The sequence below is a fragment of the Acipenser ruthenus genome, chromosome 6 (assembly GCF_902713425.1).
Source record: "Acipenser ruthenus chromosome 6, fAciRut3.2 maternal haplotype, whole genome shotgun sequence".
Taxonomy (NCBI): Eukaryota; Metazoa; Chordata; class Actinopteri; order Acipenseriformes; family Acipenseridae; genus Acipenser; species Acipenser ruthenus.
In genome coordinates, this window is record NC_081194.1 from 57902938 (window position 1) to 57921609 (window position 18672).

At 41.3% G+C, this 18672-nt stretch overlaps 1 protein-coding gene across 1 annotated transcript in view; it reads left to right on the plus strand.

Annotated features, from left to right (window-relative positions):
• LOC117411110 (ALK tyrosine kinase receptor) overlaps positions 1–18672 on the plus strand; it is a 161012-nt gene that overhangs the window by 140447 nt on the left and 1893 nt on the right. The window contains exons 16-29 of the mRNA XM_034018253.3: positions 456–597; positions 2385–2561; positions 5897–5995; positions 6185–6355; positions 7473–7580; positions 9719–9905; positions 13768–13858; positions 14682–14746; positions 14897–15026; positions 15473–15570; positions 15969–16061; positions 16856–16957; positions 17483–17617; positions 18153–18243. Of these exons, the coding sequence (XP_033874144.3) occupies positions 456–597; positions 2385–2561; positions 5897–5995; positions 6185–6355; positions 7473–7580; positions 9719–9905; positions 13768–13858; positions 14682–14746; positions 14897–15026; positions 15473–15570; positions 15969–16061; positions 16856–16957; positions 17483–17617; positions 18153–18243 (1689 nt within the window). The remainder of the gene's footprint in view (positions 1–455; positions 598–2384; positions 2562–5896; positions 5996–6184; positions 6356–7472; positions 7581–9718; positions 9906–13767; positions 13859–14681; positions 14747–14896; positions 15027–15472; positions 15571–15968; positions 16062–16855; positions 16958–17482; positions 17618–18152; positions 18244–18672) is intronic.

An 18672-nucleotide genomic window follows, 5' to 3' on the forward strand; every position in this document is an offset into this window, starting at 1 on the left:
CTAAACAGTCATAATGCAGAAGAGCACATTGCTTCATTTAATTAAACCCAGTAACCAGGAATAATCTTTTGAGGCGAACACACCTTGTTTACAAGGTTGAAAAGTTGCGCCTTCATCGCACCATACATACAGTACCTCTGTCCCTATGTGACATACACGCTTTAAGGAATGTTTATTGATACATAATGAAAAATTTCCCCTCTACATCTAGGCTTGTCAAGGTTTATAGAAAGAAGAGGTTGGGAGTTTTTGGATCAGCTGCCCTTTGCTTGTGTTCTTACATATAAACTGCGTACCACAAAATAGTTTGATGCAAAATGGTGGGCAACAAGAAGATTGTGACCTTTCCAGGTTTCCTAACCTGCCCCTCCTTTAACCCTGGGTCACTGTGGCTGAGTGAAGAAGGCTGTTCTGGGTGGACAGCTGGCAGCTAACAGGCTTTGATGTAATTCCAGATGAAGGACGGGGTGCCAGTGCCTCTCCTCATCGCAGGCGGTGGGGGTGGCAGAGGCTACAGTGGCAAGGCCGAGTATCCCATGGAGATTCTGGAGAACGACACCACTGTCCAAGGAGTCAATGGCGTCTCTGGGGCAGCAGGTAAACCCTGGTTATTGGGGGTGGGAGCTTCAAATTGTAAAGGACTATAAGTCAGTAACTTGTTATTGAGTATCATAAATTAGTATTTAATTGATATGCAGCAATAGGGGTGCTTTATTATAAGTACAATACTTTAATTTTGTTACTTTTAATATGGTTACATTTCCCTTCTGGATGTCCATTGACATGTAACTGAAATACAGTTCCTTTTTATTTTGCTTCATTAGTATGTGTTCATGACTTTTTTTTTATTTTTCCAGTGTATGCTGCCACATATGATTTTTTTTTTTTTTTTTTTTTTAATTTCAATTGTTTTTTTGTTTTTTTTTATCATTTTCTCCCCAATTTGGAATACCCTTTTATTTTTAGGCTCATCTCACCGCTACCACCCCCCGCGCTGACTCAGGAGCGGCGATGACGAACACACGCTGTCATCCAAAGCGTGTGCCGTCAGCCGTCCACTTCTTTTACACACTGCAGGCCCACATGCAGCCACCTCAGAGCTACAGCGTCGGAGGACAACGCAGCTCTGGGCAGCTTACAGGCAAGCCTGGCCAGACCACAGGGGTCACTGGTGCGCGGTCAGCCGAGGACACTCTGGCCGACCTATGCCCTCCCCCCCGGGCGGCGCTCGGCCAATTGTGCGCCGCCCCCTGGGAGCTCCCGTCCACAGTCGACAGAGGAATAGTCTGGACTCGAACAGGTGACGTCCAGGCTATAGGGCACATCCTGCTCTCCACATGGAGCACCTTTACCGGATGCACCACTCAGAAGCCCCCCTAGCCACCTATAATTTAATCCCTTGTGAAGCAGGTACTGTATAATGACCCCTCCTGAGCCTCACGTTCACTTTGCTGCACAGAGCGAGACCATGCTGTCTCCTATTACAGTGGCAGTGTGATGGCTTCACTTGTCTTTTTTTAGCTCTCTTGTTTAGCTACCACTACACCCGTGAACGTTGGTGTTAATCGTCAGCCCCTGTGGTGCTCATTAATTGCCTCTGGATGTTAGGAGATGTGTGACTTTGTTCTTCACTGTGAACCCTAGTAAGATTCCAGTCTCTTTTGATCATTATATTAAGGGTGAGATGACTCATACACAAACCCTGTGAGAACCTCTTCCTGTACTAATTACTGTTGATGGATGTGCAGCAACTTCTATAAACTCCTATGGAAATGTGCTGGCAAAATGACCACCATTCCCTCAATCATAAGACATTGTTGTGGGTATTGTAGTTAAACTCTTTTTTTATATATTTTGCTTAAATATCGATTCATATGTGAAAAGACTGCAGCTCTCTCATGTTCCTCTGGACACTGAGTTAGTTTCGCCTAAACCTCGATGGCCCAAGGCCGTAGCTCTGCAGATGGACTTCTATTTCAAAGAAACTAGAAAACTGTCTTTTTCCATTCTAGCACCTATGGCAAACCTCAAGGTGTACAGACAAGAGAAAACGCGAATCCTATATTTTACCCCATCTTTTTTGCAGCATTGGGAAGGTTTTGGGGTCTCGACACTGTGCACTGTACTCTGTATTTCACAGCCCCATATGAAGTGGTCTGAGACGCCCCTTGTAAAAGTTTACCACAGTAAATTTACATGGTAATTTTGCGGTTTTGCCATGGTTTTACCATGCATTTACCATAGTTGCCATGGTTTGCCATGGGTTTTTTTTTTATGCTTGACCATACCTATGCTGTTACCATGCTTTCACTGTGCTTTATTACACTATGCTATACTGTTATTTCTGGGTCCCATTGTGAGCAGGTTTTGTTTCTGTGTTGCAGGTGGCGGTGGCGGCTGGGATGACAAGATGCCAGTGTCCTCGGGGGGGCTGCCCCTGCTGATGGGGGCCCTGGGCGGGAGGTCCTGTCCGCAGGCCCTCCGGAAGTGGCAGCTGAGAGGTGGCTTCGGAGGGGGGGGAGGGGGCTGCTCTTCTGGTGGGGGAGGAGGTGGCTACATCGGTAAGTCATGTACCTAGATATGAACATGTCAATGATAAAGTTTACTAAGAAATTATACGTTTAAAAAAATAAAAAAAAGATAAAATAGAATGTGTGTATGAACTTTTAAAAAGTATACATTGCAACTTGATATCTGCATATCCCACTCTGATCAGACATTTTTAAACCACAAAAGCAAGGCATCCTCAACATCAGAAAAGCCGACAACTTGTTGCTGTTCACAGTTTTGCTGTTCATAGTCCTGTATTGTTGAATCCGGGCAATTCCAGCGTTATGGATGTGATATTTGCACACAAAATGTAACTGTGTTACCATACACAAAGACTCCTTTAATGAATTAAAGAAACTTTATAGACTGTTTAGATGAAGAGCTTTTTAAACTGTGTCCTGTTAAAACTCCATGGTTCAAAGTCTCACAAAAAAATGTTGTTGCCCAAAGAAACTCACGTTATGGATGTGACGGAAATAGACAAGCATTGTGGGTCACGCTACCTGTTCTCAAAAAATGGACAGTGGGGTTTATTTGTTTATTTTTCTTAATTTACCGTTATGTTTGCACTGGAGATTTTTTCAGATTTTACACAAAACAAGGCAAACGCCAGTGACGGCAGGGATATGAAAATTGGAGAGGTGCTATATTTAAATGCCAATGTATTTATCAAACGTGCCTAAAACATCAGGATTTCTTTTAATGAGTTTTTATACCATGCTCTATAAAAAAAAAGAGGACTTATTGTTACTTTAACTGTTACTGTGAGGGAAGGTTTTTTTTTTTTTTTTTAAACATTTTTACTCGATAATGATCGATAATCGTATAAAAGTATGATTACAATTGATTTAATTTGTACTGTATTATGTACGCACTACATTTCGCATATGGGACACAAAGACCAGATTATAAGGTTTCAGTGAAAAAACTGTCTGGTAATTCAGTCAGCAGGACTGACAAGATTAATTAAACGTATTATATTATGTACTATCAAAGATTAAGAATATAATTAAAATATAACTCTAATGAGGTTTTCTTAACAATGTTGAATGTAGAAGGATCTTCTGTGTAAGAATGCAGTATTCTCTGAAAGCTTTCTCTGAACTGCTTGTTAAACTACCATATAACCAGTAACAGAGTGAGACGGAAAAATTAGAACTGAAATTTTTTTATTTTTTTATTTTTTTAAACTGCGGCCAATCAGTACAAACACGCCTCTTTTCCCTTGAGTTAGCTGTGAACGTCAGTGCAGACAACAACAAAGTGGGCACGTGCTATTACTAGTTAAAAATGGCAACAAACTTAAATAAAAACATGTACAACAAAAAAAAAAAAATCTTTAAGTGTGTCCTGAATTGTTATAATAACGCGATGCAAAATGAGAAGTGAAATCCAAGTGTTTTGAACGAAGTAACTGAACTAACACCCTGATGTCAGTTCAGTTTAAAGGTACGTACTATTTGGCCGATCTTAAATCAATGGCAATTATAGAACATTTAAAAGTTAAACCTTGCGTAGTATACACGTGTTTTAAGCACATTGCCACTAACTTTGTCAATTTAACTAGCGACACAGTGCTAGACATTTTACTAAGGAGGAGCGTTAACATGAACAGAAAAATTTAAGGTTAGCGGATGAAAGAAAACATTTTAATTCCCATTAAAATGATCGACACGATTTTTTGGTATTGTGATCTGTTTATATGGTCTAATGACAATGTGCTATCTTGCCCTTTAGTGATTGCAATTCATATTTTGCTTGTGCGTAAGACATGTGATTCATTTGCAATCTCATCAAGCGTACTACCAGTCATAAAGGTCACGTCCATAACAGTATTGTCCATAACACTAATTTGGGCACTTATTATTAAGAAAGGGTCAACATTTTTATTCCATATAACAGACATTTTTAAAAGTTAGCTTTGCAGAGAAAGTTTGAAAAAAATATAATGTAGTATACAAATGTAGTATAAAAACTACCAAGAAAATGTTATTGAGGTGACATTTGGTTTTATTTAAACACCATTATTTTGAAGCACTGTAAAATATGTTCCTTTATCCCCAAAACATGTAATATTAGTAACTTGGTATTACATACCCGTAGTGTCAAAATGTGACATATTTACAAATGTGTAACTCAAACATTTATCCTACCATTGATACCAAAAATGTATGGAAGTTGGAAATGTAGCTTTTTTTTTCTTTAACAGTAACTTTAAATGGCTGTAAGAAAAGACACAAACTGAACACAAATAATACCTGCATAAATATTGTAATGAGCTCGGTTCCCGCAGTCAGGGGTTTCACAGGCGGAGGTGGGACGTGAACCTGGGACCTCCCACACTGAAGCACAGTGCCGATACCTCTGTACAAAAGAGCCAGCTCCCTTGCAGGAGCAGATATCAGGCTTATGTCTTCATATTTGATTGTGTCACCTACCAACCTTGACCCCTAACCCATTGCACGCTATGGTATACACCCTTTAGTAAAAAATAGAGAAAGATATGTCATGGTCATGGTCACTTTATCATGGAATTGCCCATCCCATTTTTTCAGAATGGTTGAGAAAGTGGTCGCAGGAATGTTAAAATATGCAGCAACATCTTTCTTTTTCTTGTACAGTGGTGCATTATCCACCACTTTCAACACCTCCACTTTTGTCTGCAATGATGATGCACATTTTTTGAGCTGGTAAATCATTTCTGTGCATCACGGAAATGGCATTGATGAGCACTATGGCAACTTGAAGTGCATCATAGGATTAGTCCTAAAACAGCACTAAAATACAGTCCAGAGGCACTAATCTGGATGCACGTTAATACATTTCCCAATATCACTTACACTCAGCTGTTCAAACTAGGGCAATTATTTTTATTACATTCTTTCCACTCTAATTTGCACAAACAAGATATTCTTGTTCAGTGAATTCGTATTATAAGAATTAGTTTATAATAAGCGACAGCTAAATTTGTCCGGGACCACGTAGAAATTAATTTCATATATGTATTCATAACTTCAAAATGTGTGGCAAATGTTTCAGCTATATGTTTATTTATTTATTTGTAACTGCACATGGCTACAAATGGTATATGTTATTGTGGTATACTGTTGTTATATAAACATACTACTGTGTAGCTGTAATCTTACCTTTCCTGTGTTTAACCTGTATTCCTCCACATTGCTTGTTCCCTTATAAAAGTTTCCCATAGAAAAAGTAAATCAATGTGTAATAAAGCATAGTGAACACATGGTAAAATATAGGTAAGCATTGTAAAGCCCAGACAGGTATTGTAAAACATATTATAAGGGTTGTACTGGTCACCTGTCCTGTCGCTCCCTGCCTGTAGGTGGCAGCACAGGTCAGGACGATGACCCTCATCGGGATGGAGAAGACGGTGTTTCCTTTATCAACACTGAGGGCGATTTGTACTTACCACCATTAAAAGGTAAAGACTGGAACAGGTCAACGTCGGATTCAAATAATGAGATCTTTGATAGATTCCCCTTTACTGTACACTACTCTGATTTAGCTTCTGCTTTTAGAGCTTTTAAATAGAAATATTCTCAATTTCTTCTGTCCTCTCTATCTGTCTTTCCTCCATCCCTCTCTCTGCTCTCACACCTCTCCTCCTCAGTGATGGAGAGTCACGGCGAGGTGAGAATTGAGCTGGCTTTGGACTGCAGTCACTGCCAGACGAGGGAGTGCCACCTGAGAGGAGAGCCGGCAGAGCCGCACTGTTACTGTGAGGCTGGATTCACGCTGGCACCAGACCAGGTCTCCTGCATTGACAATGACAATGTCAAAGGTACAGTCACCCTGATAGCCTGGAGTTTGAAGACAGTAGCTTACTGTACCTTTTTATGGTGATTGCAGGTACTCTGAACGGTTCTTGTTGCAGTTACTCAAAGGCTGTGCTGTTTTTTGTTTGTTTGTTTGTTTGTTTGTTTGTTTTATGGTTCTTTCGTGTTAGTTCAGGAGCTACACTTCAATTCTGATTGCCTGACAGAGGCATATGTAACCTAGGCTGGATTAACCAAAGTGTCTTTATAGTTGCAAGAGCCAGCACCATTTAGTGATCCACACCTTTGGAAACAACTTTCCTTTTGTTTTGCTAGTAATACACTAAACTTTCACTGATCTAGCCTATGTTAAACATGTCAAAGGAGTAAAATCCATGCTCTTAAGAGACCTTAGGCCAGATTTACAATGAGATTTATTAAAAAAATGCAAAATTTCTTGTTAAGGGACTCTAGTAACAAACAACTCATGCATGCAACTCATGCTTGCTTTAGTTATTAAATTATTATTATTATTATTATTATTATTATTATTATTATTATTATTATTATTTATTTCTTAGCAGACGCCCTTATCCAGGGCGACTTACAGTCGTAAAATACATTTCAAGAATCACAGTATAAGTAATAATACAATTAAGAGCAAGATAAATGCAATGACTTTGACTGCTTTGATTCTGGTTTAATAGCTACTTGATTCTGTTTTTTCAAAATTAGCAGGTGTTTTTTTCTTTTGAAAAATAGGTTTAAAGTTGTACACTCTTTAACAAATATGCCCCAATATTACTAATGCAAATACGATTTGAGGGGAACTCAATTTCATTATTGCTTATCACTCTTATAACAATATATCCATATGTAAAAGGACAGTGCATTTACAGTAAACTGTAGTGAAAGTACAGCAACAGACAACCACATAGTCTATACACTATTCTAAATCATGTCATCTTCACTAGCCAGCCAGAGCACAGTTTTGCCAGGTGGGACTTCTATTTCTGCATTAAGCAATGTGTCAGGACACTGTACACAGCCACAAGTAATGCCAATATAGAGCAAATTCCTGAACAATCAAAGAAATGCTACATTGGTTTGTGGTTTTCTGTTTATGCTTTACATATACTGCAGGCACCATAAACCAGGAGATGTCTCGGCTGCCCTTGCACCTGGTCTTATCAGTGGTGATGTCAGCTCTCATCGCAGCTCTACTGTTCACCATTTCTGGCATTATGTTCGGTGAGTACCTCTCAGTACCAATCTCTAACAATGTGTGTGTATAATGGGCAGTGCTGTCTGACACACTGCCATTACGGATTGTGTCCCCCGACGGTGAGATGAGATGAGGTTAAAAGCTCTATAACCATAAATGCAGATGAGTCAGGCTCTGTGGTTAATGCTCACTCGCGCTGTGCGGTGTCACACCCAGCTTCCGCCCTGTTGCATGTGCAAAGGCATAATACTTGGCACACAGGAATACGACCTCCACGTATTCAGCTGTGTTGAAAGATTCGTCTATCTCACTTCAGAGAGGCATATAACCGTGCAAATAGATTCATGCACTTATGTACAGTAATAGGATTGTGCTTACAGTATATGGGCTTGTATGTAACTAAATGAACTCTAGGCAATACTTAAAGCGCGGCGCAGAAAACAGGACCAGAGGACACAGTTGGAAATGATGTAGAGACACTGTTAAAAGAGGATAGGAGACACTTCTTTACTCAGAGTGGTGAGGGTATGGAGTGGGTTACCTAGTTATGTTGATGCTAAATCTTTGGGATTCTTTTAAGATGAGGAACCAGACAAGAATTGATGGGCCAAATTCCATCTCCTCGTTGTACATTTTCTTATGTGTCTATTGAAGTTGTGCTTTACAAAGACACGGTCAAGACACAAATCAAAGGTTTCTGTCATTATGGTGTGCTAGACAGAATTATTTGGAGTTAATGCAGCACTGTTTGGTGTACTTGGCTTAAAACCCGTGGTTTTTGATCATCCGATTACATAATGAGTCAATGGGTCTGTGGCAGGGCTGAGGCCCTGCTTATGGGAGTAAGAATGTGTTTTGTGTTTTATTTACTTTTCTTTTTTGTGTAAATATTCTTATTAGTTTAGTGGATTTAAACCCTGCAAAAAGTATACAGAGAGAACATAGGATCCTGCAGCTTAAGACATCCCATCGGAGTTAATAAACCTGTGCGCTGGCACGTCACTTCAAATACATTCCCTCTGTCTCTCTTATCAGATTCCCACAAACTCATTACAGAGTCACACTGAATTCAGTGACTTCCCCTAAAATACAGTGTCATCAACAGTCTGCCACTATGATCAATTTTTAGAATCTTCACTGCAGTTTTATCTGTGTTCTTTATCTTTTTCAAATGCTACATCAATGAATCCAGAGAAAACTCTAATTCAAGGCGGTAGAGCTTGTTTTTATCAAATCAAGAAACAAAATATACTCTTTTACTGTGTAAAAATCATGCTGTGTAGAGAGCAGTCTTCTTGCACTCAGTCCCATACAGTATGGTTTTCACTGTATGATTGTAAGGATTAGGATGTATGTATAGTTCAGGTGGAGCTATAATGAAGCACCAGCCATCGCCACGAGGGGATAGCATCATCTGTTTACATGGAACTGTATTCTTTCAAAAAATAGGAGTTCAAGACCGGAATAAACGCTTTGAAAATATGTCTCATATGCATTTTAAGTTGTTTATTACTGGTTATGTAATTCCAGTGAGTATTATTATCCCCCAACAGGGCATGTAGTGGAGCATACATAATCTACCCTTCCACCTTACCAGGTACAGGCAGGGATGACTCACATGCTTGTTCTCATCTGTGAAATAAAGATGCTGATGACACTTTGGAGTAAAAGGCGCGACAACCTACTCTATGCTTGGCACACATACTTGGCATAAGTACAAGGTATAATACTTGGCATACATCCTTGGCTTACAGGAACACCATCCACACGTATTCAGCTGAGTTGGAAGATCTGTCTAGCTCCCAATTTGTATTTAGATAAACAGTGCTAAATGCATCACTTCAGACTATTTTAGAAAGCAGAAGAAAAAAAATAAAAGAAAATTAGATATCTATGTACAATGCTGTTTATCAGTGTTATTGTCACCGTTTACCATGCCGGTGTTCAGTAATACAGAGATTTATGAACATCTTAGCCCCCACATGTAGGGTGTAGTGTAGGGGTGCTTATAGGTGGACACAGGTTCAACAAAAGTATTAACTGTATTACCGCAGAAAACAGCTTAAATCCAAGTATGAGCACATCTGTGCAATTATACAAAAATTTCCTTGACCCTTCTGTCCTGATTGTCACCCCCCTTTCCCCCCCTGGTTGTGTGCTGCAGTGTACCGGCGGAAACACCCCGAGCTGCAGTCCATTCAGCTGGAGCTGCAGAGCCCTGAGTGCAAGCTGAGCAAGCTCCGCACCTCCACCATCATGACAGACTACAACCCCAACTACTGCTTCGCTGGCAAGACCTCCTCCGTGAACGACCTGAAAGAGGTGTCGCGCAGGAACATCTCGCTCATGAGGTGAGGGGGCTGAGCGCTGGGGGAGCGGGGCCTTCTACAGAGGGGAGTCATAACCTCAGAGAAGATACAGGCCTAGGGCAGTGGTTGTCAAACTGGGATCCGAGGTCCCCTGGGGGGCCGCAAATGTTGCCCAGGGGGTCCCCAGGAAATTCTGAAAATGTATTTTACTGTTGTGAAGGGGAGATCTTAGAAGAGTCACTACTAACAATACTGATATTTGAAGGAATGGTTATAACTCTCCTACTGGGAATTTGTTCAGGATCTTAGAGATGGATATGAGGGACGTCAACAGGGTGGGTTCCTAGAGAAGTCTGTGCTGATGATACTAAAGCCGCAAATATGAAGTCGCACTGCTACAAGCCAGCCACTGAAATATAAAAAAATAAATACGCTTTGGAACATGTGTAGTATTGATTGTCCTAGAGGTTATCAGCATCTTACAAGTAGGATATGTGTCTCCTGGAGCAACATTTTGATGGTTCGCCAAACAATATAAAAAATATGACGTTCAGTGCACACTGTTAAGACTCAGTTTCACTATACGACTTCATATGCTTATATTCAAAATAAAGGTAATTCGCATACAAATCATTAGCAGTAACTATGTAAACAATGTATTGTTTTTATCACCAGTCTTCTGCTTTAAATATGAACCAAATGTATGCGCGGTTACTTGGGATTTTGAAAACAGTTAAAATGGATACAATACGAAAACATGTCTAATCCTACTTGCAGCGCAAAGAAACAAACAAACAAACAAACAAAAAAAACTCGCTATTACCATCTTATATTAACTTTAGTTTTTCTTACATTGGTGACAAGGATGATCCGCGTCCTCATGTGTTATTTGTTGTGAAGCACTGGCTCACGAAAGCCTTAAGCCATCGGCATCTTGAGACACGGCATCCAGATTGCATTGGGAAACGACACAAGTTTTTCCCCAGAAGAAAGCTGATCAATTAGCTAAACAGAAAAACGTTCTTAAAAAAATCAGTCACTGTCTCAGAGAAAGAGTTGAATGTATCCTACCTGGTTACAATATGCAAGAAACTGCACAACTGCCTGTTGTCGGTATGTTTGCAATGCTTGATGTTGAATTGAAAATTAAAACTGGTATTCATTATGTTGAAACACAATTTTAAATTGATATTGTAACATGGAGGTAAAGGAAGCAATCCAGCAAGTATTCTGGTCTCAGATGCACGGTTTATAGCAGTTCAGTAAAATAAATGCAATAAACAATAACGAACACAGGATAAATAAAAGGGTTTAATAAACAGGCAGGTCATACACACAAGCTAACAGTCTCAGTGTGTCTGACTCGGTAATTCATAAAAACAACAGATTCTCTCCCAAAGCTCCAAAACTCACTGTTCACCCAGCCCCTCCCTCTGCCAGGCTCACAGTTTGCTCCGTCATGCACACTACCCCAGTCACAGAATGCATTCCCGTCCCACCACACATTATCTCAATGCACCCACATAGTCCATCAATCCCCATGGGGGCTGTCCTGCAAATGCATGTCTGTGATCGGCTGCAGTCCCGTTGTCTGCGCAAAGGGGACTGTGGCAAAGTGGTTAATAGTGTGCAGGTGCAGGTGATTAAAGAACAGACAGGCAATTGTAATCCAGGTGCAAAGGTTTGTTTTTATGTGTTTTTGTCCAGTGAAAAACAAACAGTAAATAATAATGCTGGTAAGTAATACAGCGGCGTGTATTACTTACATTTATAATCCCCAAGCTGGTCCCGAAATAATAGTCTCGTTATTGTATTCCCACATTAAACACAAAACACATACACAAATCCGGTTAGTCAGTGCATGAATTAATGATTGTGGTACAATACAAGTTACTGGGAGACAAGTGAAGTGCTGTTCCGGGTTTGTGCTGGCCTCTGGCGACAGCTTCGGAACGTGTTAGCTGTCTAGTGATACAAGTAACAAATAGACAGTACAAAACAAAACACTCATGATTATTTCCACAACAAGCACAGGTCCTTCCGGTTCACTTTACAATAACCAAAACGAAGGAACAGATAAACTTTGCTTCGACCCCTATTTATACTGTCACTCATGACCCCTTGGTAAACGATTGCAGCCGCTCCTCCAATCCGCGGCTGCCACATCATTTCCCTTCCGGGTCGATGAGTTAGTGTACCGAAGCTCCGTCTCTTTTCTACATCACCGACTTCCTTTTAACCCTCGGAACAAAGTGTCAGGCCAGGTAGTCCAGAGTACTCTGTTTCTGTTACTTAGCACCCTCACAGGTCGGGAGGGAGATATACCACCAATAATCTTTCTGTCACAGGGACCCTTAACTCAAAAACCTGGGGTGGCTGTCATGTGAGAGAATGTTCGTAGAAGTGCCCCCTCCCCCCTCCCCCCCTCAGGTTCGTCTGCCTCGTCATTACAATATGTTAGTTTAATACCATTTTTTTCTAATAATTAATTTCATAAAAGCAAACATTTTAGCAAGCTTTAGAACTATCAAAGTCTGAATCATTATGTAGTGAAGTGTAGTTATAAATAAATGAAATGTGGCTTTTTGATTGGTTAAGAAGTATTTAATTTAGAATACAGAGTAGTGAATAATTTTGGGTCGTGGGTTCATTATTCCTGTGTTCATTTGGGTCGCCAATCAAAAAGTTTGGGAAACACTGTCCTGGAGGGCAGTTTATTTCCGCTAATACAAAAAGAACATTCTTCCTTTTACAAAAGTGTAGCACAGACTGCCTTGAGGCGCCTTTTACAGTTTATCCCAAAGAAAAAGAGAAACAGCTCCTCTATTTTCTACTGTCTCTGTATCCTACCAGCTGCATTGCTGTAAAAATAATGGAACAACAAATCTCTCTGACTTGCCTTGTTTCCTGGCACTGGGGAATAAAGAAAAGTAATTAAACAGTAGTCATTAACAACACAAAAAGCTCTCTGCTAGCCAGCGCAGCAGTTTTTCGACTCCTGCAGCAGATAAAAATGAATGAGATGAGTGGGCATAAATTGCACAGATGAGCTCCGGACATAAATTCTGCTCCATTTAGCGAGCCTCTGGGGGAGGGAGAAGGATTCTGTCACAGTGAAAACAGAGCCAGCCTGAATTACCTGCCAATCAGCACTCCAAATGAATGTTTCAAAGGGAAACCCCAGGATAAATTACACACCTGCCTGGAGGCGTTATTGAATGTGCTACTCTGCTGAAAAACAAGACCTGGAGGCCTGCTGTCATCCCTCGCCCAGAGTAGCCCTTTTTCAAGCACTGTGAGCAGCACAGGGGCAGAGGTGGACATCGTAGTGTGCTGGATCCTCAGTCTTTTAACCCTTTTCAATGGAGTTTACAAGCCCTATGCATAGTGTACGGTACAGCAAATTGACGCTAACAGTGCAAGAACATCTCACGTTTCCGGTCGCTCAAGTAAGCGTATTAAACAGTAGGCATGGTATAGTCAGTTTATTAGGAACCATACGTTTCTTCCACAACGACAGTCCGAATTGTGTCTCGTTCCACAACAGGGTCAATGAGGTAGACAAAAGAAAGCCGCCAAGACGACAAATGTTCAAGTTCATCCCACAAGTGCTCACTTGGATTGGAATTTGAGATTAGGCTGTCTTATCCGCCCGGAATAGGAAACACCGGCACAGTGGAAGATTACACTGTCATCTCGGAAGAAGCCATTACTGGGGTGGTCCTCATCGTGTCAAGTGGGTGTTCAGGATCAGGGTATCAATCTCCTCCAAGCCGTATTTAGTGCACCTAGTCAGAGGTTTAATATAACACTATGAAAGGCTGAAATGTTTGTCTGCCTGAACTGTTTTTTCTCGTGGAGCCCCAGGTAGTGACTGTGTGTCTGTGTGTCTCTCTCTTCACAGGGGGCTTGGCCATGGAGCCTTCGGAGAGGTATACGAGGGTCAGGTGTTCGGGATCCCTGGAGAGCGCAGCCCAATGCAGGTCGCTGTCAAGGTAAAGGAGCCTCAGATCCCAGACTGATGATTGAACAGCAGCTGATGATTGGGTTGCACTTCTGTATCAGAAACAAGCTCTACCATTCTATGCCGTTCTGCAAAACTAAACTATAACTTTATACCCACAGCTTACCTTGTGTCTTATGGTATAAGAGTGTCTTCTTGTAAGCACTTTGGTTGGAGAAGAGGGCTGCTTCTGTCAGTTTGTAGTCTACCATGCAGCACACAACAATTATGGCAAAAAAAAAGATGTACTGGAATGTTCTGAAATCTGGCGTTTTAATTGGCTGCAAATGGTTTAATGATTTAGAAATGGAACCCTTGGTTCTCAAAAGTCCAGCCTTACCTTCCTCTCTGCAATGCACTGTACTGTGCTACCTTTCCCGAATCCGAATCACTGCATCCTGTCTGGCGGCGATGTAGGTGTCCTGAATGTTGACCAGTTCAAAACGCCTACGCACAGTGTAATGTTTTGGAACAAATTTACTTTATGTAAGTTACACAATGAAACCAGTGCACACACATTCAGAGGGTCCTATTAATTGTGTAAGGAATGCACAATACTGTACATGAAGTTAAAAATATTTGTATAAAATCAAGAGATTATCGGATTATATCCAAATGCAATTCAGAGCATCAGTAGGAGGCTAGGAGTGTATGAGAAGTTTGGTAAAAATGAATGCACTCATGTAGCGTGTGACAGACAGACAGGGAGATGGATGGACCCACAATTTCCCATTTTTGTACCCTAAATATCATGCAAAGAGTGAGTAAATGTGTGTGTTTGTGTTTATGTAATGGCTGTGCTCTGTGTTCCTCAGACTCTGCCAGAGGTCTGCTCTGAGCAGGACGAGCTGGACTTTCTGATGGAGGCTCTCATTATCAGGTGAGAGGGCTTGGGGGCTCAGCTCTTCTTCAGTTACACAGTTAGGGTCGTTATCCAATGATGCAACACACATCGAATACAGTACAGAGTAAAAGCATAGGAATGAACGTGTGCTGTGTAAACTCATCTGTCTTGTCTTGCCCCCTACAGCAAGTTCAACCACCAGAATATCGTGCGCTGCATCGGGGTGAGTCTGCAGGCCCTCCCACGCTTCATCCTGCTCGAGCTCATGGCTGGCGGAGACCTCAAGTCCTTCCTGCGGGAGACACGTCCACGGCTCGTAAGAGCACAATAACCATCAAGGGACTGGCTGCTCTGTTAAGCATCAGTGCAAAGTCTGTTACGAGTCTGTTCAGAACCTGGCAACGAGATGAGTTTATAAGCTGAGAATTTTTAGAGACCCATGCTGGCGATAACTTCTCAGAATTACTCACCTGATTACGGAACTGTTCCCAAGCTAACAGCATGTCTTTTATACAGTATGTAGTAGATTCAGTCAAAACTGTTCAGATTTACGTCAGCACCCACATCAATTATATGAAGTGCATTTTTGTCATGAATTATCCCATATAGCACTTTAATCTTGTATATACCTTGCAAACCATGCCTGCAGTATACATTAATTGTGTGAGTGAGGTTCCTGCACCAGGATGGATTTCCCTTGAGAAAGAAACCTTCAAATACATTTTAATAATTGCATATTGACGTGTATTATTTTACCCCTAGACCCAGCCCTCCAGCCTATCAATGGTAGACCTACTAAACGTGGCCCGAGACATCGCACAGGGCTGCCAGTACCTTGAGGAAAATCACTTCATCCACAGGTCACAAAGAGCTATTAAATACATTTGCTTTAACACTGTATCATAAACCACACAGAACAACTCAGCCCAGATTGGGGACATTGTCATAGTGAAATGTAGAGGGGTATAGATTGAGGGAGAGTTGGGGGCTCTGGTACAGTATAGAGGGGTGCAGATTGAGGGAGAGTTGGGGGCTGTGTTACAGTATAGAGGGGTACAGATTGAGGGAGAGTTGGCGGCTCTTACAGTATAGCTGGGTGCAGATTGAGGGAGAGTTGGGGGCTCTGTTCCAAAGAAGTATGGTATGAAGGGGAGAGTCAGGGACTCTGTTATAGAGAGGTACAGTATACAGTGGTACAGGCAGGAGGGTTGAAGGTTTTTTGTAATGATTTATGTGCTTGTTTCTCTCCTGGCAACAGAGACATAGCTGCCAGAAACTGTCTCCTTACCTGCAAGGATGCTGGAAGAGTTGCTAAAATTGGAGACTTTGGGATGGCCAGGGATATCTACAGGTAAAAACATCTGTGACTCGTGCATCATGGTTTTCTCTCAATAGAAATACGTACTGTGTAAAGGGGCTACCAAGTGGCGCATCCGGTAAAAGCACTCCGCGTGGAGTGCAGGATGCACCCTATAGCCTGGAGGTCGCTGGTTCGGGTCCAGGCTATTCCATTGCCGACAATGGATGAGAGTTCCCAGGGGGCGGCGCACAGCTCCAAGGTGGTTGCATTGCGGGCCCGCAGAGTGAAAAGAAGCTGACGGCTGACAGCACACATTTCGGAGGACGAAATACATACTGTGTAAATGTGTCAGCCTGCCTCCTGGGATGTGATGTGATGGGATCAGTGACAGTGGCTGCTGTAAGAATATTGGTGTGGATGAAGACAGTTAACTGTGAGCATTCTTATACATGCTGGCTTCCCTGGGAAGCAGACAATGGAGTTTTACAGTTTGCTGCTGTGAGACAGTGATGGCTTTGTCACTAAATTTATATGAATTATTTTGTAAATAATCCTCAGTAATAAACAATATTATTTAAAAAAAAAATAATAATAATAAAATTGGACCAAAGCTTCAAAGCCTTTAATCCAAATTGTCATTAGAAACTATTTTTGTCAAAAAGGAAAAGAAAAATACCAATTACAATTCTAATATATATTTTTTAAAAACGTAAGACTTGTTCCAAGCTCCAAAATTCAAAGTCTCAAGTTGTTTATTTCCAGGTTGGTAATTTTATTGGGTGTGTTTTTTCCCCTATAGTGCTGCTGATGAATAGATTAATTGATACGTGTTGCTTCATTTGCAGGGCCTGCTACTACAGAAAAGGGGGTCGCGCCATGCTGCCAGTGAAGTGGATGCCCCCCGAGGCATTCATGGAGGGCATTTTCACATCCAAAACAGACACCTGGTGAGTTGACATTGATACACTCGCCACAGCAAGCTAGCAGTAAACAGTAAGTGCAGTAAGCTCTCACAAAGTGCAGAGGGGCCGTCCTTTAGTTAAATCAAAGTCACATATCCAAACAGTAAAATGCGCTTCATATTTAGCTGGTAATCCTAAAAACAAAATGCATTCTCACAAAAAATATCTACACAGCATAAAATACCCTTATAAAAGTTCACTATAGTAAAAGCATAGCAAAGTGCAATGAAGCATAGTGAAAGCATGATAAGCATTGTAAAGCACAGAAGGCCATGGTAAGGCAAATACAATAAAAAATAAAAAATAAACATTGCAAATCAGGGTAAACTATGGTAAAAGCAACATGTAACCATGGGAAAATCATGGCAAAACTGCACAATTACCGTGCAGATTTACCAGGGTAAACTTTTATAAGGTACTGCGTCCTTTCTGGTTTGTGAGGTTTCATTATTATAGTCACTGTCTTAGTGAATTAGCTGAATCGCTCCAGTGTTGCTCTTTGTGTTGCAGGTCGTTCGGAGTGCTGCTCTGGGAGATCTTCTCTCTGGGGTACATGCCCTACCCCAGCCGCAGCAACCAGGAGGTGCTGGAGTTCGTGACCAGCGGAGGCAGGATGGACCCTCCCAAGAACTGTCCCGGGCCCGTGTGAGTACTGGGAGATAACATCAGCAACCTATATTCGTCATCAGCATACCTTTCAGCTTTGAACTATTGCAGTATAGGGCTCCCTCTGTACTACAAAATGTAATATACAGTACTACTAAACCCTTTTAAACTAATCATTAAAACAATAACCAGTATTTAACTCATTATTTGTGTCGGCTTGACAGGGCGATCTTACAAAACCAAGTTTATAAAAAGGCCTGGGCAAACGAGTTGATCTTAAGTCTAGATTAAGTCTCGCTGAAGGATGTCATCTCGTGCAATTTGTGCAAGAGGACTGCAAACTAAGCACAGCTGCTCAAACTGTCTGAAATGATTTCTGGTATAATAGCAGACTTGTTACTTGTTAATCACAAAAATGAAGATTGTATTCAGGCGCTACTATTTACCATAAAAAGGTGGACACAAGATATGATGCATTGGAATTTTGCCAAATGCTTAACAGTGAAATATACCTCCTACAGTATCTGCTGTGCGCCTTACCCCTAATGAATCCCCCTTACATGTGCGTTCACAGGTACAGGATAATGACGCAGACCTGGCAGCACCAGCCTGAGGACAGACCCAACTTCTCTACCATCCTGGAGCGAGTCGACTACTGTCTGCAGGTATGCAGCTCCGCGACACAATCGCAAGCACATGCTGATGAAGGCACAAGCCAGATCGTATTTTTTTTTTTTTTTTAATAATTTTTACATTGCAAACACACACACATAAACACTAAAACAGGAGCATTTGTCACTGTCTCCACGTTATTAGTGCGTTGTGTGATAAGTGTATTACACTGGAGATGGGAGTTATCAACACTGTAAATTATAATGCATGCCCTGTTGATAACGCACACCTTGTATATAACACACGTCTGAGCAGCCTTAAATCCCAGCAAAACCAACACAGTGTCTGCTGTATCAAATACCATAATGAAGTTCACTGTGCACCTCATACAGTATCTAACACACAGCGCATATAACTATGCATAAATTCTCCTTCATTTTGGAAAAGGTGCTGTATTATCTAAAAACTGTGGAATTACAGAA